A 21,598-nucleotide genomic window follows, 5' to 3' on the forward strand; every position below is an offset into this window, starting at 1 on the left:
CCCCCAGGCAAAATTGCCTGAACTAAATTAGGGGCCAGCATAACAAGTAAGCCAATACAAACAGTGTATGCCAATGCTATGCTCACAGAACCCTGTGGAAATCAGACAATTTCAAGGATGAAAAGGTATTTACATGTGTCAGAGAACAGAAAAATCAGTTATTTGCTTACGCAACTAAGATTTGCATGTGCAATTACTTAATTTGTACTCAGAAACACCTGACAGTGTACCCAGAGTTTTAAGGGTGCAAGATCTGCATCCACATTTTTATGGCTCTTTCTTGACTCACTTCTTCCTTTAAAAATGTGGCTAACCTATACTTTTTAAGTTAGAAAAGTGCTATAGAAACCAAATATTTAGAATCTCTTATAACTAAGCTTTTCAGTAGTTTACCTGCATTTTTTTCTTCAGGCATGACTGTATGGCAGAGGGAAAGCAACCTAAAGAACTCATGTACCATTGCATCTCCTAGTTGAATGGATTCAATCAGGCTGTGATCATAAAATTGAAATTTTCTATCTGCTAGTGGGTTGAATGAAAAATCCACTGGCACTGTTTTCTGCAAGAGAAAAACAAACAAACACAACGTTTAAAAGAGTAAGGATTTTAAATGGTTGAGATCCTTTTATTTTGATATTTTTGTATTAAGAGACTATATTAGAAACCCACACAAAGTAAAATGGCATAATTTAATTTCATGGCACAATTACATATCTGGATTTTGCATTTGTAATTAAGACTCCTTTTTGTTCTCACTGACAGTGGTTGAAAAAGATCTAAAACAGAAAATTAATACTTGTATTTGGTCTACAGGCACAAAAGAAAGTGGTCCTTAATCTTCAGTTTTGTAATGTATCCTTTTTCATCAAAAAAGTTAAATATCAGAAAAATGACATTTGTTTTTTAACTGACAAGGCTACATTAATATTAAAAAGATAAGTTTTTAAAACAAGACTGTTGAGGGGTGGGGATATTTTCAAAGACACAGATGGCAGCTGGGCCTAAAAGCTAATCAATTTTAACAAGTCTCCAGAGTCCAGACATAAGGCTAAATGTTAAACACTCTAGCAGACATGGGCTGCGTAGTCTGAGACTGAAGTACATTGAAGTAAATACACACATTTTCAACCTATTATTTGTTTTGTATTTCAAAACCAGTTATTCCATTTAATCAGTAAGGACAGTTCTTAAGAATAAAATTGGTACCTGCCTGATGTCATTTTCCAAACATTTTCAAGTTATGTTGCTTATTATGTCATAAAATCATTTCTACTGTGGCAGGCATCTCATAGAAAAAGTGTTTTTGAAGTAAATTTGGACTGGAAATATTCAGTCACTTTCATCTAGAGACAGAGGGGAGCTCGATGCAGTCTATTTTAAGACACTACAAGAGCAGGAAATTTGTCATGCAATGTGCTGGCTGCTGTGTTCCAGAATGTATGTCACTGCACTCTGCTTACTGGAGTCAAAATTGATCAAATGTTTGTTGTTTTTCCTTTTTAATGGCTAGCCTGCAAAGAAGATATAAACCCTAATACCACTGAAAGCCAATTGAACTGTTGCTTTAGCTTCAGAGGCAGGGAAACATGCTTCATTTGAGTTTTAGTTTTTGTTTACTGAAATGTAATTTTTTCTTTACAAAAACAAATGACAGAAAAGACAAAGATATCAGAAGTACAGAGCAGGAGCTTCTCAATGCAAACCAATTATAAAGAAATATACAGAAGAAAAGAAAAAGTATCAAAACAACCAGAAGCAAGGGCACATCTAGATACCTCATAGTTAACAAATAACATACACACAGGTTTAGAGTCCATCAGAATGTTAGGATAGTTTAAAATTAATAAGATAAGAAGTTGGCCATTTTTTGTTATGTTCAGATTAGGATCACTGCTGCATGTTCAATTAATGGTAGCTAAGTAACTGGCAGACTTGTTATTCTTAGGATTCCTAACTGTGTTCTAACAATGAGTTTCTAGGAATCAGGAGGTTAGCTTATGAAGTTATGGCATGGCCTTTTATAATAATAATTATACCACTGATACAGAGCTTTTCATCAATAGATTTCAAAGCACTGTCGAAAAGAGGTTAGTATCATTACAAATATATAGGTTTTTACACATTTATAGTAATTTTCTTCCATTCCTCCCCGCACCCAGCCTGGGTTTCTTGAGTTTAGCTAAGGATTATCTCCAGTACATGTTAATAGCTTCTGTGCCTTTTTGTAGGGCCTCCAAACACTAGAGGGCAAGGAATTGTAGCATGTATCTGTATTTCCAAAAAAGTTAATAAGCACAGAACTGAGGTTACACCTACTATAAACATTGTGATTATACACAATAAAACTGATCTTGAATTTGAGGGGGTAGTGCATCTTCCCCTGAACAAGCTATTCAAAGACCCAGATGAAGAACTTCTGTAGAGATAATAGGAACAAAAGAAGCTGTAACAAATGATAGCACAAACATGTTCCTGTCTAATTCTACCTTACATAATTTTCCACAGTGTCACTGATGTGGAAAAGGATGCGGAATCTAATATGAACTAGAGTTCAAGGGCAATGTACTCATATCACTGCAGATACAGCGAACAGTACTGGTCAAATGATTGACTTTCTAGCTATCCCACAACATCAGATACTTTGTTCTACCTCAGCACAAGGGCGGGGGGGGGGGTGTTGCTGGACTAGATGACCTCTCAAGGTCACTTCTAGCACTACATTTCTATACTTCTATGCAACACAAACAATGCCAGGGAGTCAATACTAGTTGCATAGTGGGGGGGGGCCGAAAAATCTTGTTTAGTGTAGCTAATACTAAATAATTTAGAAATGAATAAGGAAATGTGACCCTTCTAATTTTATGTAGCTCAGCAGAAGAGAGTGAATGAGATTAGAATATCACTCTGACTCTTCCCTCTCAAATCTTGCTGCTGTCTAGCTAAAAAAATCTACAACCAAGTCCTTATAAAGCCAGAGAAATAATGGAATCTAATTGGGCTATATGACTTCTATCAGTCCCTATTTCGCTATGTAAGGGTCTGTTCCCGTTCCTATTGACTTCAGTGGTACAGGCAGAACCAAATGTAGGGATGGAGGAAACTTGAGAAGTCATTGAGTCCAGCCTTCTGCGTCAAGGCAGGACCAAATAAACCTAGACCATCTCTGACAGGTTTCAGTCCAACCTTGTCTTAAAAAACTTCAATGATAGGGATTCCACAAACTCCTTTGGAAGCCTATTCTACAGCTTAACTACCCTTATTGTTAGAAAGTTTTTCCTAATATCTAATTTAAATCTCCCTTGCTGCAGATTAAGCCCACTACTTCTTGTCCTGTCGTCAGTGGACGTGGAGAACAATTGATTACAGTCCTCTTTTTAACATCCCTTGACTTATTTGAAAACTATAATTAGGTTCCCCCTCAGTCTTCTTTTCTCAAGACTAAACATGCCTGCTTTGTAACCTTTCCTCATAGGTCAAGTTTTCTAAACTTTGTATCATTTTTGTTGCTTTCCTCCAGACTTTCTCCAATTTGTCCACATCTTTCATAAGTGTGGTGCCCAGAATTAGATACAGGACTACAGCTGAGGCCTCCCCAGTGCTGAGTGGAGCAGGACAATTATCACCCGTGTCTTATATGCAACAATTCTGTTAATACACCCTAGAATGACATTAGCCTTTTTCTCAACAGCATCACATTGTTGACTCATATTTGATTCGTGTTCCACTATAATCCCAGATCCTCTTCAGCAGTACTACTGCCTAGCCAGTTATTCCCCATTTTGTAGTTGCGCATTTGGTAATAGCTGATCTTTTGGAGTGTGAAAACAAAGCAGTCTGGCTACTTACATGGCTCCCATCATCATAGTAACTCACAGTATAGTCCTGCTCCAAAATACTCATTGTTCTATTTGATTGTTACATACAAAATGTAGGTGATTTTAATTACCTGAAACAGTACTGCTTGAAGTTACACCTGGTGCTGTGTGATTGGCATTAAGCCCTACTGCCTAGAGAAAGAAGGGCCATAAAAGGAGGATGTAAGGGCTTGTCTACACTTGGAAGTTCACCAAAACAGCTATTCTGGAATAAGAATGTTCATACAGGTGCTTATACTGAAATAACTGTTCTGGAATAATTATTTCGGAATAGCTATTTTGGTAAATTTTAAAATGTAATCAAACTCCTAGAGGGAAAAGAAATTTCATGTTTTTCTTGCCTACATCTTACTATAAGTTATTCTACAGCATGTTTCAAGTTCAGGGAAAATTAATATTTAATTGAAAATTACTGATCTATTGAAAATATTTTAATGATTAAATAAGCTATATTACAATATACTAAATATTTAGTAACTTGGTCATATTTATACCTCATTAATTTCTGTTTTCCGGCCAAAGTCATCATATACATCACCTACAAAATACAAAATTAATTAACATAAAATATGACATTTAATTCCAGTTTTAAAGTTTTATGAAATAACTTTTTCATATTTTTTTAGACTATGGAGGTAGACATCAAAGAGGAAACACTTATTGCAACAACATTCAAAAATATAAAATATTGCAGTGGATCATGGTACAGCCAACATTATCTTAAAGTAAATGCTTCCATTCTATTGTCTACAATGCCACTGAATTTTTTCCTCCAGCTATTGTATTTATTCTGATTGTTTAGGGCTTGATTTTGCTATCACTTATGCATAAGAATCTACTTTATTCACATGAGTAACCCCATAGAAGTCAAGGGTTATAAAGTATACTTGTTGCATATTTTCAGGATCTGGCTCTCAAGTTTTATACGGGGTGTTTATTATGCAATTGAGACATACAAATATTCACTTGCTGAAAAAATTACCTTAGTATTTGTAGTATTACCTAAACTTCTCTATACAGAGACTACCCAGAATATTAGCAAATACTAATGTAGTTATTTTATTAGTCTAAAACATTCTGTAAGACAGTTGGCAAGTTTTTAAAGAATTACCACTTTACACTAAAGGATTTTTAATACCATGTTTTTATATTATATTATATCTATATTTATAAGTCTAAAACTCAACTAATATACATATCACCCTTTCACCTTAACTTATTCAATGTCTTTTAACCTGAGAGTTAAGTGGCACAGTAATGAAGGCATACGCTTTTTCACCTCTGAAGACGTGGCTTCAAATTTTGAATTAGATCACAGTTTGGTGGTCTCAAGCTAGTCTCTAAGGGACTGATTTCAAGATTACAGAAGTGTTGTAAAATAGATACTTGGAATATTAGGTATCAGGCCTGTGGCAGGGCACAATTTTGTTGCATTGGCAGAGACATGGGATATTTGCCCAGCAACTCCCTGGTGCTAGGCAATCAATCACTTTCTAACATCAGGTTTCAGAGTAACAGCCGTGTTAGTCTGTATTCGCAAAAAGAAAAGGAGTACTTGTGGCACCTTAGAGACTAACCAATTTATTTGAGCATAAGCTTTCGTGAGCTACAGCGGATAATACTTTCCACAGTATGCATCCGCTGTAGCTCACGAAAGCTTATGCTCAAATAAATTGGTTAGTCTCTAAGGTGCCACAAGTACTCCTTTTCTTTTTTCTAACATCAGACATTATTACAAAATAGTTATATTATAAAAGACTTTTCAGCCTGTACAAGAAGTATCATGAATATGCATTTAAAACAATATTACTCAGTTTTGGGAAGATTACAATAAATCATTGAAGGTAGTAATATGACCTGAAAGTTCATGAAAAAGCCCCCTATGTTTAATTTATATATATACAATGTCATGACTACTGGTTTTATCTCCATTCTTTAATCCTGCATTAAACCCTTGATTATCAGAAGATGGACAAGGTATCTCTAAACCCATATTTACATACTTAAGGAATCACACCAACATCAGATAGTATTTCTCTTTTATAGAGCCTGATCCAAAGCCTACAGAAGTTGACTGGAGTCTCTACACTGACTTCAAGGGAAGCTGGATAAGGCTCATAATGAACAAATGTCATCAATAATCAGCGAATGAGCTAAACAACATCACAATTAGAAGTAAACTTTACTGGCAAAACATTAATAAACACTGACTTACCGTATGTTTTTCCATTAATGGAACATTTGTTAAAAGTCATTATGTTTTGAGTGATTGTTCCTGTTTTGTCTGAGAAAATATATTCAATTTGTCCTAATTCTTCATTGAGTGTGGTAGTCCGAACCTCAGCAGGTGTATCTTTTTTGGGGTAATACATTTTACGATCCCAATTTATAAAGTAGCTGTGTCCAAGTCGAATCACTTCCACACTTTGAAAAAAAAAAAAAACCACACACACAGAAACACTCTTCAGAATCGTAAAACCTTTCACATGAAAATATATCAAATGCAGGAGTTCAATCAAAGCAGTCTTTAGAGTTCAGAGCAAAAGAGCTATGCAGAGTAAACATTATACTGTTCTATACAATGCTATCACACTTTTAATTCCTCTGTGAAGTAACATGCATAGTAAGAACACTGACATTTAAAAATGTATGTAAACTTCATAGTTTTCTATCATTGTGTAAATGATATAGCATTATCAGTTGAGAATAAAATATGAACATTCTAAATTCAAGTACGTTAGGTCTTTTCAGGTTAATACTTGATGAATGAGTAGTTACTACTTTCACTCATTGGGTAGAGGCCCGCATTTTTAGAGATAAAGATCACATGAGGTCTATCTTCAAAACCATCCACATGTGGTCAGCTGACAACTGGGCTGTCTATTAATGTATACAGTTACAGATTATTACAGTTAGACAGCTGATCCACAGTGTTCTATTTCCCCATTATTGTGCATACAGACTCCAATTGTGAGAGCTACTTACATGTACTGACAATAGGCTGTGCATGTTGGACTCAATCCTAATATGCACTGGAGCACAAGTCAGCATAACTGAGAAGGAGAGTGGGATGGCTCTAAGTCATCTTTGTGCCTCCACTAATCCTGGCATTTTATTCTTTATTAACATGGATCTGATGCCCGAAGGAGCCAGAAAACTATTTTGAATCATTCTGCTAATTTTCTACCCAACGAATTGTCTAACTGCAATGTCAATATTAGCAAGGCGAAAGATGGTGGTTTTATGACTAATAAGTGAAAATATGAGATTAGCTATAGAATCATAGAATATCAGGGTTGGAAGGGACCTCAGGAGGTCATCTAGTCCAACCGCCTGCTCAAAGCAGGACCAATCCCCAACTAAATCATCCCAGCCAGGGCTTTGTCAAGCCTGACCTTGAAAACCTCTAAGGAAGGAGATCTACCACTTCCCTAGGTAACCCATTTCAGTGCTTTACCACCCTTCTAGTGAAAAAAGTTTTTCCTAACATCCAACCTAAACCTCCCCCACTGCAACTTGAGACCATTACTCCTTGTTCTGTCATCTGGTACCACTGAGAACAGTCTAGATCCATCCTCTTTGGAACCCCCCTTCTGGTAGTTGAAAGCAGCTATCAAATCCCCCCTCATTCTTCTCTTCTGCAGACTTAACAATCCCAGTTCCCTCAGCCTCTCCTCATAAGTCATGTGCTCCAGCCCCCTAATCATTTTTGTTGCCCTCTGCTGGATTCTTTCCAATTTTTTCACATCCTTTTTGTAGTATGGGGCCCAAAACTGGACAAAGTACTCCAGATGAGGCCTCACCAATGTCAAATACAGAGGAATGATCACATCCCTCGATCTGCTGGCAATGCCCCAACTTATACAGCCTAAAATGCCGTTAGCCTTCTTGGCAACAAGGGCACATTGTTGACTCATATCCAGCTTCTCGTCCATTGTAACCCCTAGGTCCTTTTCTGCAGAACTGCTGCCTAGCCATTCGGTCCCTAGTCTGTAACAGTGCATGGGATTCTTCCGTCCCATATAATATATATAATATTCCATCATATAATATACATTGTAGATTTTAATTTCCATATTTTTGAACGTTAAGAGGTACTGGAATAATGTAAAAATTGTGTGAACAGGAACCTTAGTTAAGCAATAATGCCTTCTCAATAAACTTGTTCAGCATGAGAACAAAAGAAATTTTTACATAAGGACTCAACATTTAAGGAAGAAAAAATTAAATATACACATCAAGGACATTCTGAGGAAAAGATGAACAACAAAAATAACACAAAGGTGATGAACGCATTGCTATTTCTCAAACCAAAGGTCAGGTGCAGGGAGTGACAGATGTCCACCACTGCTTACCTGTCAGCTGTTGGAGAGCAAAGCAAGGAGGAAACAAAAGAGTTAACATAATTCAATGACAATGAATTCTAGACAAGAAAGAAAGAAGGCAAGAAAGCAAGCATGTGCTGTTCTCCAATTCTAAGCATTATCTCCATAAAAGGTTTACGTTTCTTATGTACAAAATATACAGCAGATCAAGTTTTAAAAACACAAAAATTAAAGGGATAAAGTATGACATTGCAATTTAGAAAAAAAGTTGAGGTGAAATAGCTATTAATATTTATATGCTTTATAAAATCATAATATCTCATCTTACCTCACATACAAGGAAATGGGCACAACTGAATTGAGTATGATAATGTACGACCAAAATGTGAGAAATCCTGAAAATACAGAACTGTTCATCACTTCATTCCAATAAAGGTAAATTCTGAAACGGGCCCCAACCTGATGTTCCCATATTGAATTTCCTATTGCCAGAATTATTCCCATACATACCAAAAAGCCGAAGATCTGAAATGAGAATAACAGAGCTGGTTAGGTTTTTCAAAATGTGTACTATTTCCTAAAATGGATACATGCAAACTATACATTTCACTTACAGATACATATTGGTATTACCCAGTCTAAGTAAACAGGTGGCTTAAGATCCAAAACAGAACTACACAAAGCAAAGAATATTTCATCGCTAATAAACTGGGGGGAAAATCTCACTTTGTTGTTCTTTGCTCCAAATAAAGGCCCAAAATCTGAGTCCATAATTAGTTTGTCTCCAGTTAGTCTCCATTCCTTACTTAGTTTGTCTAGATACCGGCTGTGTACAAACCAGAGCCCACGTTCCCCTGACTCTTTCGCAAATGCACAGCACATGTGTGTATGTACGTACATACATGTACAAGTGTGCCTGCTTTGCACAGGGGAGAGGCCAAATTGCAGTCTGGAGCCAAAGGGAGGCTAGGTATCAATCTCCTTCTGCTCTGGATCATGGGATAGTTACAGTGCAGTGTGAGGGGGTTTACAATGCATCACATAAAATCACTGTAACCATATGCACATTCCCCATGCATGTTGGGGGCTCTGGGTGCCATCCTGTCTTCCTGAGACACAATGTCTCCTGATGCTCTTCCAAGATGATGTAGTTCTACACTGCTACTTTCTATGGGCTGTGATCTAAAGGCAAATCTAGCCAATAGTGAAGACCTTAGGATCTGGCCCAACATCATTATAATCTGATATTGTACATAAACTACAAATAGGTGCAGTTATTAGAAGAGTTGGCAAAAAGGTTTTTTTTATTGTTGTGATAAATAACAAAAACCTGAATGAGCACTCGCTGTGAGCATGCTTATAAAAGTTTGGTTTAAGATGTGTTTTTCTAAGTCATCGGTAAATGATTAATTTTAATAGCATGTGGGTACAAAGAGCTATAAATAACTTTAAAAATCTGAGTAGTATTTAGCCATGTTGGAAAAATTTCACTATTTCTCACATGGAAACTTCTCTCTTCATCCACAACCCCATCTATGAATCTTTGGATTTACTCAGTTAAAAAGTTTCTGCAACTCCATAATTTCTCCCATGATCAAAAACACAATATTTAAGAAAAGTAGTAGCTTTGAAGTTTGCCTATGCCAAAACTGCAATATTTTGTTTCACTAAGTAACCATAAGGAATTTGGATATATCCTTAGCTTTAATTGTAGAGACCAAGTTTGACACAGAAGTGAAATACTCAGTCCGCTGAAGGTTCCTAGTTACAAATTTCTGCACCTGATCTTCACTACCTGGGGATAACCTGTCACAAAAACCAAATTAACAGGAAGGGTACAATCCTGTTCTCACTGAAGGTTAGGAACCAGAACGATAGTGAGGGATAAGAAAAATTGCTGTAAAAACCTTCTGTGCATTTGTCTTGAGCTCACCATACCAGTAGCCTCATGAAAAGATCCTGCCCTAAAGAACAACGGATTGCTACTGCTTGTAAATACTCCTGTAATGCAGGGGTGCTCAGTGACAGATAACGGTCTTCAAGATGGATAAATGTGTCTCTTTCAACCTTATGTATGTATCTGTGCTGCAAAGGTTTCATATTGGTATCGTACACTGTCCAGAAATATCTACTGATACAGATAATTCCATGATATCTGAAATGATAATTTAGTAGAGTAGATTAATGATGTGGATGCAATGCCCACTGATTTTTCCTGATCTGACGATAACTTACCCATAATACTAAAGTATTCATCAGCCGGTCAATGCTTGTTCTTTTAAATTTAGTTCTACCACTGTTTTGCATTAATTTAGTGTCAGGGCCTATAAAAAAAAGTAAATCTTTTTTAAAATCATTACATGATAAATTATTTACTAAAATTATTAAATACATTACTGAAATTTTTAAAAATACACATATTGAAGCTACTTTTTCTAATGCATATGCAAGAAATAAATTCTAAAAACTGAGTTATTCTCATTTTGCATATTTTAATTGTCTAAAAGCATTCCTGAGCTTTCGCAATCAAGTCTGAAAAATATTCAGCACTGTAGAATGGTGGTTAGACTGGGGTGGTGAAAATCATCATCTAATTTAAAATCTGATTGCTCCAAAAATATTTCATTCCAGACTGAGGAAATTTTCGAGGACTTTATTCCCATAAAACTACAAAATTAGGAACAAGCTGTTCTGTGTTCTTCGCTTGCCTCTGCTCCAGACTTCCTTTGAGACCTCATTACACATCACCTCTCTGAGCTTCTGTTTTCTCATCTATAAAATGGGGGAAATACTTACCTACCTATCTCAGCAGGCGTTTCTGGGGCTTAAATTTCTAATATCTGTAATGCACTTTGAGATGCTCAATCGGAAGGTGATACAGAAGTGCCAATTATTATTATTATTTTATTCATTCATTAGTTTCCACAAGTTCTGTAATGCTGGCCCACAGCAAGCAAGCACTCAGCGTCTCCTCTCATTATGTGTGGTTGTTCTAGCCAAACTCCCCCCCCCATCCCCCTGCCGGGCTTACATGGAATATAGCCAACTTTTATGTCACTGGAGACTGAGTGTGTAAAGTAATGTGTATTAACATCCACATGAATGAAGAGAGAGGTCCTCAAGGCACATCAGCAAGCAGTTGTTTGATGGCAAGCCAGAGAGTTCATAAAAGCTCCTCAAAACTGAGCTCCTTTTTAATTCCAAAAATCTAAGGACAAGGACATGCTCAACTATAGAGCAAATGAACCTGGCCCAACCAATGTATTGGCTACATTCTAGGCACAGATATATGTGTTTTGACACATCTGGGCATTGCCCATGAATTTAAAACCACCAGTGCTCTACATACATATTTGCAGTAAACACATAGCAAAGATTATCCAGGAAGAGCGGGGATACCTTTTTTTGGGTGTGGGTTTTAAATGTGAATTCTTCTTGATTGATAATTGTAGTATAACCAAGGACTCCGATTCACGTCACATGGATATTGATTTGCACAATGTCTTAATTTGACTACATGGAATGTAATTACCTCATATATCATTACATATATTTAAAGTTTAAATTCATCCTGAGGTTCCCTCTATTATTACTATTATTAAATGTGTATAATAGGTTAGTACCCAGAGTGTCCAGTCAAGAACTGTTTTCAGAGTAGCAGCCATGTTAGTCTGTATTCGCAAAAAGAAAAGGAGTACTTGTGGCACCTTAGAGACTAACAAATTTGGGATTCATTACATTAGGTATAAACACAAATATAGACACAGTCCATGCACCAAAGAGCTTACAACATATGACGAGGACTAACAAAGGTTGAATAAGGAAGAAATTAAAATATACACAATTTTTATCTATATATCTATACACACATTTTGTTTGGTATTACATAAATTTTGTGTAAACATAATGTCAGCCTTCCCTAACTGCCTCCGCTCACCCAGCCATTATACGTTGACGTGGAATAGAAGTCCATATTCACCTTATTTGGTAGTCAATTTTACATCAGCATCCCAATGTGTTGCAGCTACCCGACCTAATCACTGTCTATACTGTTCCTATATCATTCCTAATGCCAGGATTTTCCTTGTCTCCGTTTCTTTGCATTACTAGGACATATGAAATTTTGTAATATATTTGTGAGCATCTATTGCATTCTTGCAAAATTCTACTTGCAATTTGCTCTGGGCAAGTAAAATATTGTTAGCTCTTTCATCAGCCATCATGGTAAATGGACAGGAAAGTGCATTTTGTGCTTGGGTTGGTAAAGTCATGACAATTTTGCAAGGCTGATCCATTTATTACATTTTTGTTCAGGACTTTGGAACACTGACACCTTCTGGGACAACTAAAGTCTGAGATGCTTGTATATACAGATAAATTCAGATGGCTAGTGCCTGCTACCACCTACTAGTTAAAATAGGAAAGAGGGAGTCAAGATATTTAAGTTCTACTCCTGCCTCTGCTAGTGACTCACTGTGACATTTGGTCAAGACAGGTAACCTCTCCATGCCTCGTTTTTCAGTCCATCTGTAAAATGGGGACAACTATACCTATATACTTTTGTAAAATATTTCTGAGATCCTAAGACTAAAGGCTCTATCTAAATGTGGAGTATCTATGTCAGCTGTTATAGACACCAAGCCATAATGATACATAACCATTATACAGGGTACTGGTATGTGAGCACATTAGGGATTAAAATTGCTGTTAATCCATAAAGGTTTGTCTTACCTGCAAAAATAACCATTCCAAAGCACCACTCTGTGTTTCTCAACACACAACCTCGTAACAGCATCTTTTCATTACTGAGCGAGTACCTATTATCTTTCCAGAAAAGAACTCCTGTGAATGTATCCAGCTTGTTGTTAGGAGGTTCACAGACAACAACACCTGTAAAGTGAAAAATTAAATTCTTATCACCCTTTCACACACAATTTACCAGGATAACATTTTACACTAACTAGCAGTTTCTGGGATAACACTCTTCAGGCTTGTCTACACTTCAGACACTCCAGCTGCGCCACTGTAGTGCTTCAGTGTAGACACAATCTTCTACAAGACAAGAGCGCTTCTCCCATTGGTGTAGGTAATCCACCTCTCCGAGAATTGGTAGCTAGGTCTACAGAAGAATTCTCAGAAATTGACTTGGCGCTGATCTATACCCGGGGTTAGGTCAGTAAATATATGTCTCTCAGGGGTGTGTGGATTTTTCACAGCCCTGAGAGAGGTAGCTATACCAAAATAATTTGTAGGAACACCAGGCTGAAAGACTAGCAAGCTCTTTTATATAACAGCAATCAGAGATTCAGCGGCATTTAAAACCTAGGAAAGAACATCACTCTGTATCTACATACATTAATACTATTAAGTTTATTATTTCTTTACAGTAGTGCTCAGATGCCTGAACTGAGATCAGGACCTCATTGTGCTCGGCACTGTACAATCATATAAGACACAGTCCCTACCCCAGAGAGTTTACAATCTAAACAGGCAAGATAGACGGAAAGTGGAAGTGGAAACAGAGACACAAAAAACTGAAATGTTTTGCCAGAGGTCACACAGCAGATCACTGGCCAAACAGAGTATTAACTGAGGTCTCTTGACTCCCAGTCCAATGCCCTTGATCACATGATCTCTCCCTAATGAAACACCTAGTAATACTGATGTTAATCTGGCCTACTAGTATAAACTAGCACACTGCGCTGCCCTGTGGGAGTTTTGCAGTAACTGGCAATTATTGATGTCAGTGCCTTACAGACTGACACTCAAATAAGTGGTAACCTGGATCTTTGGAGTGGTGGGAAGGAAAAAGCTTCCTGCACTGTTCTTCTGTGTATATCTTTTGGTCAACAGCACTGACAGCTGACACAGAGAGGAAAGACTGTGTTCTCTGCTACTGGTAAAGAACTATGGTTGAAGTCCACAGAAAATTAAATAGGCCGAGAAAAGGAAAGAAAAAATTGATCACCAATAACCATTGTGACATTCTATACCTTGGGGAAGTGTGCTGTAACCCCCATATTCCTCATTTTCATATAATTGTGATCTTACACATAAAGCATGCCTTGTAAGGTATCAGGGGAAAGGTTATGATCTGCTGAAAGTCATTTCTCTATCCATATATGTGTGTCATTAATGCATAGGAAGTTATGAGAATTGTGTCGTATGGTTGCCACTAAAACATGCTGTAAGTTGGGGGAATCAGCCAGATATTAACTTTCCAGAGGCAACAGCAAGGAACATAACCAACGCCTGGGCAGGGTGTCAAACAACCCATCAACAGCCATTGTCCAGCAAGGGAACTACATTGCAATGACTCACCTGCATAAGGCCACACCAGGGGAATTACTCAACCTTGCTTGGAGAGACTCAGTAATGCTCACCTGACTCTGAAGGGGGAGAGGGGAACAGCCCAAACCCAGGAGGGAAGAAAGGAAATGATAAAAGGAAGAGACATTTGCCATGCTCTTCCAGTCTCTTCCACCTACATCTACAGACATCACACCAAGCGACTGAAGCGCTGATCAAAGGTGAAAAGCCACCAGCCCAGCCTGTGTGAGAAGCATCTAAGTTTGTAAGGGCACTGAAAGTGTTCAGATCAGCTTAGAACAGAGGTGGGCAAACTATGGCCAGCGGGCCACATCCGGCCCACAGGACCATCCTGCCCAGCCCCTGAGCTCCCGGCCAGGGAGGCTAGACTCTGGCCCCTCCCCTGCTGTCTCCACTCCCCCGCAGCCTCAGCACGTTGCGCCGCTGGCTGCGAGCTCCTGCTGCTCTGAGTGGCATGGTAAGGGGGTGGGGAGGGGGTCCCAGGGGGCAGTCAGGGGACAGGGAGCAGTTGGATGAGGCGGAGGTTCAGTGGGGGGGCGGTCAGGGGATGGGGAGCAAGGGGGTTGGATAGGGGGTGGGGTCCCGGGGGGCAGTTGGGGCGGGGGTGTGGATAAGGGTCGGGGCAGTCAGGGGACTGGGAGCAAGGGTGTTGGATATGGGGTGGGGTCCTGGGAGGGGGTGGTCAGGGGACAAGGAGCGGGGAGGGGTTGGATGGGTCGGGAGTTCTGAGCGGGGCTATCAGGGGGCGGGAAGTGGGAGGGGGTGGATAAGGAGCAAGGTCCAGGCTGTTTGGGGAGGCACAGCCTTCACAACCCCGATGTGGCCCTCGGGCCAAAAAGTTTGCCCACTCCTGTCTTAGAATGTGTTTTGCTTTTATTTCATTTGACTAAATCTGACTTGTTATGCTTTGATTTATAATCTCTTAAAATTTATCTTTGTAGTTAATAAATCTGTTTGTTTATTCTACCTGAAGCAGTGATTTTGGTTTGAAGTGTGTCAGAGACTCCCCTTGAGATAACAGGCCTGGTACATATCAATTTCTTTTTTAAATTGACAAACTCATATAAGCTTGCAGCATCCAGTGGGCGTAACTGGACACTGCAAGACAGAGGTTCCTAGGGTTGTGTCTGGGACCAGAGATATTGGCTAGTGTCATTCGGTTGCAAGTAGCTGGGAGCAGCTTACATGCCAGAGACTATGCATGAACAGCTAGGGAGTGGGGGTTCTCACAGCAGAGCAGGGTAAGGCTGGCTCCCAGAGTCAAGGATTGGAGTGACCTAACAGATCACTGGTCCAGATAACACCAGAGGGGAATGTCACAACCATACCTTTGCTTTTAAACAAAGTAGCTCCTGTGTCCCTTTGCTTTTTAGGACCCATTTCTCTACGTTTGCCTGCCGAGAATCCTTATCCTTTGGAGGAACACCATTACAGAAGGTTTGACTACAAGGCAAAAAAAACACCTCACAGCAGTGAGTCGTAGAGCCCTGGTCTACAGACTCAGGCTCACAGAGCTCACAGTACAGTGCTAAGAATACCCATGTAGACATGCAGGCTCAGGCTGGAGTTTGGGCTCTGAAGCCCAAGGAAGGATGTGGGTTTCGGAACACAACCTCCAGCCTGAGCCTGAACATCTACACAGTTATTTTTAGCACAGTAGCATAGGCGTCACCAGCCCAAGTCTGTAGACTGAGCTCTGACACTCACTGCCACAGGTGTTTTTGGCTTGGTTTGTTTTCTTTTGCCGTGTACACTTATTCTAAGAAAAAACTTGGAGGAGAGGCTACACTTTTCTTTGAAGATCGTGACATCTTTTGGAAAAACTGCTTTCCAGGAATTAAAGTTGAGCATTAGGAGAGGAAAGATGGCCCCTGCCCTTTGAAACCTTTACCTACCAGAGATCCTCTTTAAGATTTTTTGCCTAGTGAGAGAGTGGTTTCTTTTTTAAGGTTCACATTTCCACTTTCCTGTTGGTGAGGGAGTACCTAGTTTCCTGTCATCTTGCAAGCCAGGCCACATTTTCAGTAATATTAAGGTAGACTGTATTTTGTATTCTGCATTTCTCTTTATATTTAGGCTGAAAGTGTAAAAGTTCAGCTGGTTAAATGTTGTATACCTCAGTCTGAAAATTGGGGCTTCAGATAAATGTGGTACATGATTAACCAGGGTACAGCTTGTGTTTATTTAGGAATGCCAGTGATTCTTTTCAGCTGTCCTGAGGTTTTTCACTACTCTTGTTTAATTTGTTCCATGGTCCTGATTAGAAAATGCTCAAATTTGGAAAAAACAGTAAACACACAGTCCTGTGCTGCAGATGGTCAGATATTCTAAAAGAATTACATTAATGGCATCTTGCACATCATGTGATGTAAGGAAAAAACAAACTCCTGTTGCAGCCAACTGGGATTAGTGCTTCTGGAGTGAAAACAGAAATGGCAGCCTACAGCTTGCAGGAAAAGAAAGCAGAGAGTGACAGAAGGGGCCACCCACGTATACAAAGGTGATATGCATGCAAATTCATTGCCCCTGGATTTGGTCACATCCCAAATTCACAGTGCATCTGTCCTTAATTCTCATGCCCTGCAGGTTGATAGTTTGGCCCAACATAAAATGTGAAAAACTGAAGTGCAAAGGATAATGTCAGACTGCTAAATTCTGCGTAGCTTAACATGCTGTGCAGAAACTTGCTATTACGAAACCTCATGCACATTTGTCTTCACCCAAACTAACCAAATTTGTGTATTTAGTTATGGGGAAGGAGGAGCCTTTTCATTTGCAGAGTTACACAAACACTGGCTATTGTCTCCCATATTTTAAGATCTCTCACCGGGCTGTCCTACTTCATGCACCCTTTCTTTTCCTTTTTGATAGACTTTGTTTCTACTTTAAAAACAGCATCTTTGGTATGACCTTTATAACAATAGCTTGGTCCCACAGTTATGTCACAGTTTACTCATATTTCCTACTTTCTAGGGTTAGAAGTTAACCATAAGAATTTGCTGTGGACTGAAACTTGGCATAATGCTTGTACTGCCTGCCTGAGAACGGTTTTAAAAATTGTAAAAAAACAAAAAACAAATCTGATAGGCCATTTATAAGTAATAACTTTCAGTAGGTTGTCTCCCATTGACCGCTCAGAACTGAAACACTGAAGATTATATTTCTCCACTTCTTTCACTATTAAATCCAGAGTATGTTCTTTGGTCCCCGATTTGTTTTAGTATGTGAAGTGGAAATTCCAATATATTACAAGAAAAGCTGTTTTCATGCTTTTTCCAGCCAAACCAAAACAGTCAATTACTGGAGATCTTGCTACAAAGCTGTTTGCAAGATTTCCAGCCCAATGTTTAGAGCAAAGAGTCTCAGTCCCATTTTCGTACATTTCAGAAAACCGCTGAACTTCAGGATCTCAAAAGAATAAAGCTTTTTGAGGATTATTTAGCATTTAGTCTATCTAGTACAAATTATTTATACAGTGCTCACCACATTGGTATCTGAACACATAGGCCAATCTTGTAAATAGTCTTGATAGTTTATAAGCCTAGGCAAAGAATCTATTGCCTACTTCTTAGCATACCATGTCTGTCTATTAATATATCTTGGAATTGCCCATGTGGCCCAGCAACATAGAATCATAGAAAGGCAGGACTGGAAGGGACCTCGAGAAGTCATCAAGTTCAGCCCCCTGTGCTGTGGCAGGACCAAGTAAATCTAGACCATCACTGACAGACGTTTGTCCAATTTGTCCAATGCTGGGGACTGCACGACCTTCCTTAGAAGCCTATTCCAGAGCTTAACTACTGTTATAGTTAGAAAGTTTTTCCTAATATCTAACCTAAATCTCCCTTGCTGCAGATTAAGCCTAATACTGCTTGTTCTACCCTTCAGTGGACATGGAGAACAGTAGATCACTATCCTTTTTATAACAGCCCTTAACATACAGAAAGACTTATCAGGTAGCCCTTCAGTTGTCTTTTCTCAAGACTAAACATGCCCAGTTTTTTCAACCTTTCCTCATAAATCAGGTTGTCTAAACCTATTATCATTTTTGTTGCTTTCCTCTGGATTCTTTCCAACTTGTTCACATCCTTCCTAAATTGTGGTGTCCAGAATTGGACACAAGTATCACGCTGGGGCCTCACCAATGCTCAGTGGAGCGGGACAATTACTTCCTGCATCTTACATACAACACTCCTGTTAAAACACTCCAAAATATTATTAACCTTTTTTTTGCAGCTGCATCACATTGAAAACACATATTCGGTTTGTGGTCCACCATAACCCCCACATCCTGTTCAGCAGTACTACCACCTAGACAGTTATTCCCCATTTTGTAGTTGTGCATTTGATATTTCCTTCCTAAGTCAAGTACTTTGCACTTGTCTTGCTTAAATTTCATCTTGTTGAATTCAGACCAATTCTCCAACTTGTCAAGGTAATTTTGAATTTTAAAAGTATACTCCAAAGTATTTGCAACCACTCCGAGCTTGGTGTTAACTGCAAATGTTATAAGTAAGGCTATGATTTAGTCACAGATATTTTTTGTAAAAGTAATAGACGGGTCACATGCAATACACAAAAATTCATGGCCCGTGACACGTCCATGACTTTTTCTAGAATACCACTGACTAAATCTTGGGAAGGGCTGCTGGGAAGGGAGCCCCGGGGAGCCACTGCTCTGGCCACCCCAGGATCACTTGGAGGGGCCATCAATCACAGCTCCTCTAGCTGCCTAGGAACCGCTGCTGGGGGCGCCGATCGTGGCTACTCCGGCTATCCTGGGACTGCTGCTGGGGGCCGATGAGCAGTCTGCAAGGCCAGCCGCACCAGCCACTGCTTGGGCGGTCCCCGGGGCTAGCCACTAGTCCCTGGGGCCAGCTGCACTAGCCACTGCTCGGGCAGTCACTGGGGCCAGCTACCTTGGGCTGCCCAAGCAGTGGCCAGTGCAGCTGGTCCCAGGGCCATGCAGCAGTGGCCGGTGTGGCTAGCCCAGGGGTCAGCCACACTGGCCACTGCAGAAGTCATGGAGGTCACAGAATCTGTGACTTCTGGGACCTCTGTGACAGACATGAAACCCTGGTTATAAGCATACTCTCTAGTCTATTATCCAAGTCATTAATGAAAATACTGAATAGTACCATATGTGGGTCTGACCCCTGTGGAACCCTAGTAGATACACCCCCCCCCAATTTGACAGCAAACCACTGATAACTACTCTTTGAGTATGGTTTTTCAATCAGTTGTGCAGCCACCTTATAGTAATTTCATCTAGACCTTATTTCCCTAGGTTACTTATGAGAATGTCATGCAGCACTGTGTCAAAAGCCTTACTAAAATCAAGATATATCACATCTACTGCTTCCCCCCCCATTCCACTAGGCTGATAATCCTGTCAAATTAATCCTATCAAAGAATATCCCAATGGATTCAGTGGGCCACAAGGTAACTGAAGATCTTTAAAAAAAAAACCCAGCTGAGACGGCTTTTCTCATCAAGGAGATACTGATTCTGCTGGCGCTTTACTATGATGAAAGAGGAGTCTTTTCACAAAAGTCACTTTCCACTTGAACATATGGAAACAGCTATCCTTTATTATTGGGAGAATCTTTTTTTAAAATATCAGTTATGCTTAGAAAATTTAACAAATTATTTCAGAACCTTTCAAATATTACTTCTTGAATATTGCTTAATGCAGTAGTTACAGAAGGGAGTTTGTCTACTGGCTACAGCAGGGGACTTCACTGGGATGCTGCAAGGTGTAATCCTTTGCTATTATATAGCAAAGGACTAATAGTGAGCTTTTCTATCTGATATTCTTAGTCTTTAATAAACAAAAGTGTTATTCCCATGAACTGCCTTCAGTTTCTCCTTCTGTGGACTGTTTTAAATTAAAATAAGCATAAATATATTTCAAGCCCTGTATACTATCATGAGAACTGATGTAATAAAATGTGAATAGATATTTGCTAAACATAAATGTTATATTTTTCTCTTTTTCAGTTGCATGATATGCTGTCAGAATGACCACAAGGTATTGGATGTTTCCTGTTAAAGGACTCCTAAACCTTTCTCTGATACAGAATTTAGTATTAACAGCCATGCAAAATATGTAAACTTGTCATAAGTTGCATAAAACAGATCACAACAGCAGTCAAAAATCAGGGAGATGAAAAAGACAGCATTAAATGGGAAAAGGCCTATACTGTAGTTACTTCAAGAAATCAGACTGAAGTATGTGCAGCTCATGTATATTTTTAGATTCTCTTTGCTTGGAAAAACTCTTCAATGCCCATAAAATTCTAATAAGAAACTAAAAAAAAAAAAAGAATGCTGGCTCAATGTAAATATTTATTCAGTGTTAGAACCATTTATATAAGTTTACCAATTGTATAAATTATTTAGACAAAAATGTACCCCTTCTTTTATTGGCTCAAGAGCAGTTTGCAATCCAAAGAATTAGATTTATTCAAGACACTGAACTCACATTTTCATTGTTACTGAAAACTGTTAAATACACCATTACAGCAGAGAGCCTCTCTACTGTCATCTATATTCCCTATATTTAGCAAAACCTACCAAACAAAGCCTTAACGCAGATTTGGGGACTAATAGAAATAATCTAAAATGATTCCCATGAAACTTTGTTAGTGGAATCATGCATGAGTTTAGCAATAAATTCCATATAAAGTCTAAACAAAGTCCTAAAAAACCTTTCTCAAGACACTAAGGACATATTTTCCTGAAATTCATTCCAGATTACGTCGAACAATTTTGACTAAAATATAAAAATAAAATTATAATAAAAACATGAATTCAAACAGTAAAGATCCCAGTACAGTGACATAACAACAAGTTGTAAAATTGTCATTTGCTACCATGAAAATCATAATATAGAAGATTATTGTCCACTGATTGAGCGTCAGTATTGCTGTAATCCACATTGGAGTCTTTCACTAATTTCAGTGGATTTTCAATCAAGCTCTTAGATTCATAATAAAGGAAATAGTCAAACTGGTGTATTAAATCATCATCACCCTCCAAATGAAGCATAAATCATAAGAGTTAATC

The 21,598-nt window shown here is 38.8% G+C and overlaps 1 protein-coding gene across 1 annotated transcript in view; it reads right to left on the reverse strand.

Moving 5' to 3' along the window:
• ATP8B4 (ATPase phospholipid transporting 8B4 (putative)) overlaps nt 1–21,598 on the reverse strand; it is a 155,048-nt gene that overhangs the window by 50,494 nt on the left and 82,956 nt on the right. Inside the window, exons 9-14 of the mRNA XM_084642237.1 lie at nt 12,932–13,090; nt 10,436–10,524; nt 8,529–8,725; nt 6,091–6,299; nt 4,370–4,413; nt 394–559 (exon numbers count right to left, since the gene is read on the reverse strand). Of these exons, the coding sequence (XP_084498363.1) occupies nt 394–559; nt 4,370–4,413; nt 6,091–6,299; nt 8,529–8,725; nt 10,436–10,524; nt 12,932–13,090 (864 nt within the window). The remainder of the gene's footprint in view (nt 1–393; nt 560–4,369; nt 4,414–6,090; nt 6,300–8,528; nt 8,726–10,435; nt 10,525–12,931; nt 13,091–21,598) is intronic.

The sequence above is a fragment of the Lepidochelys olivacea genome (genome assembly GCF_965140295.1).
Source record: "Lepidochelys olivacea isolate rLepOli2 genome assembly, chromosome: 10".
NCBI classification, from domain to species: domain Eukaryota; kingdom Metazoa; phylum Chordata; order Testudines; family Cheloniidae; genus Lepidochelys; species Lepidochelys olivacea.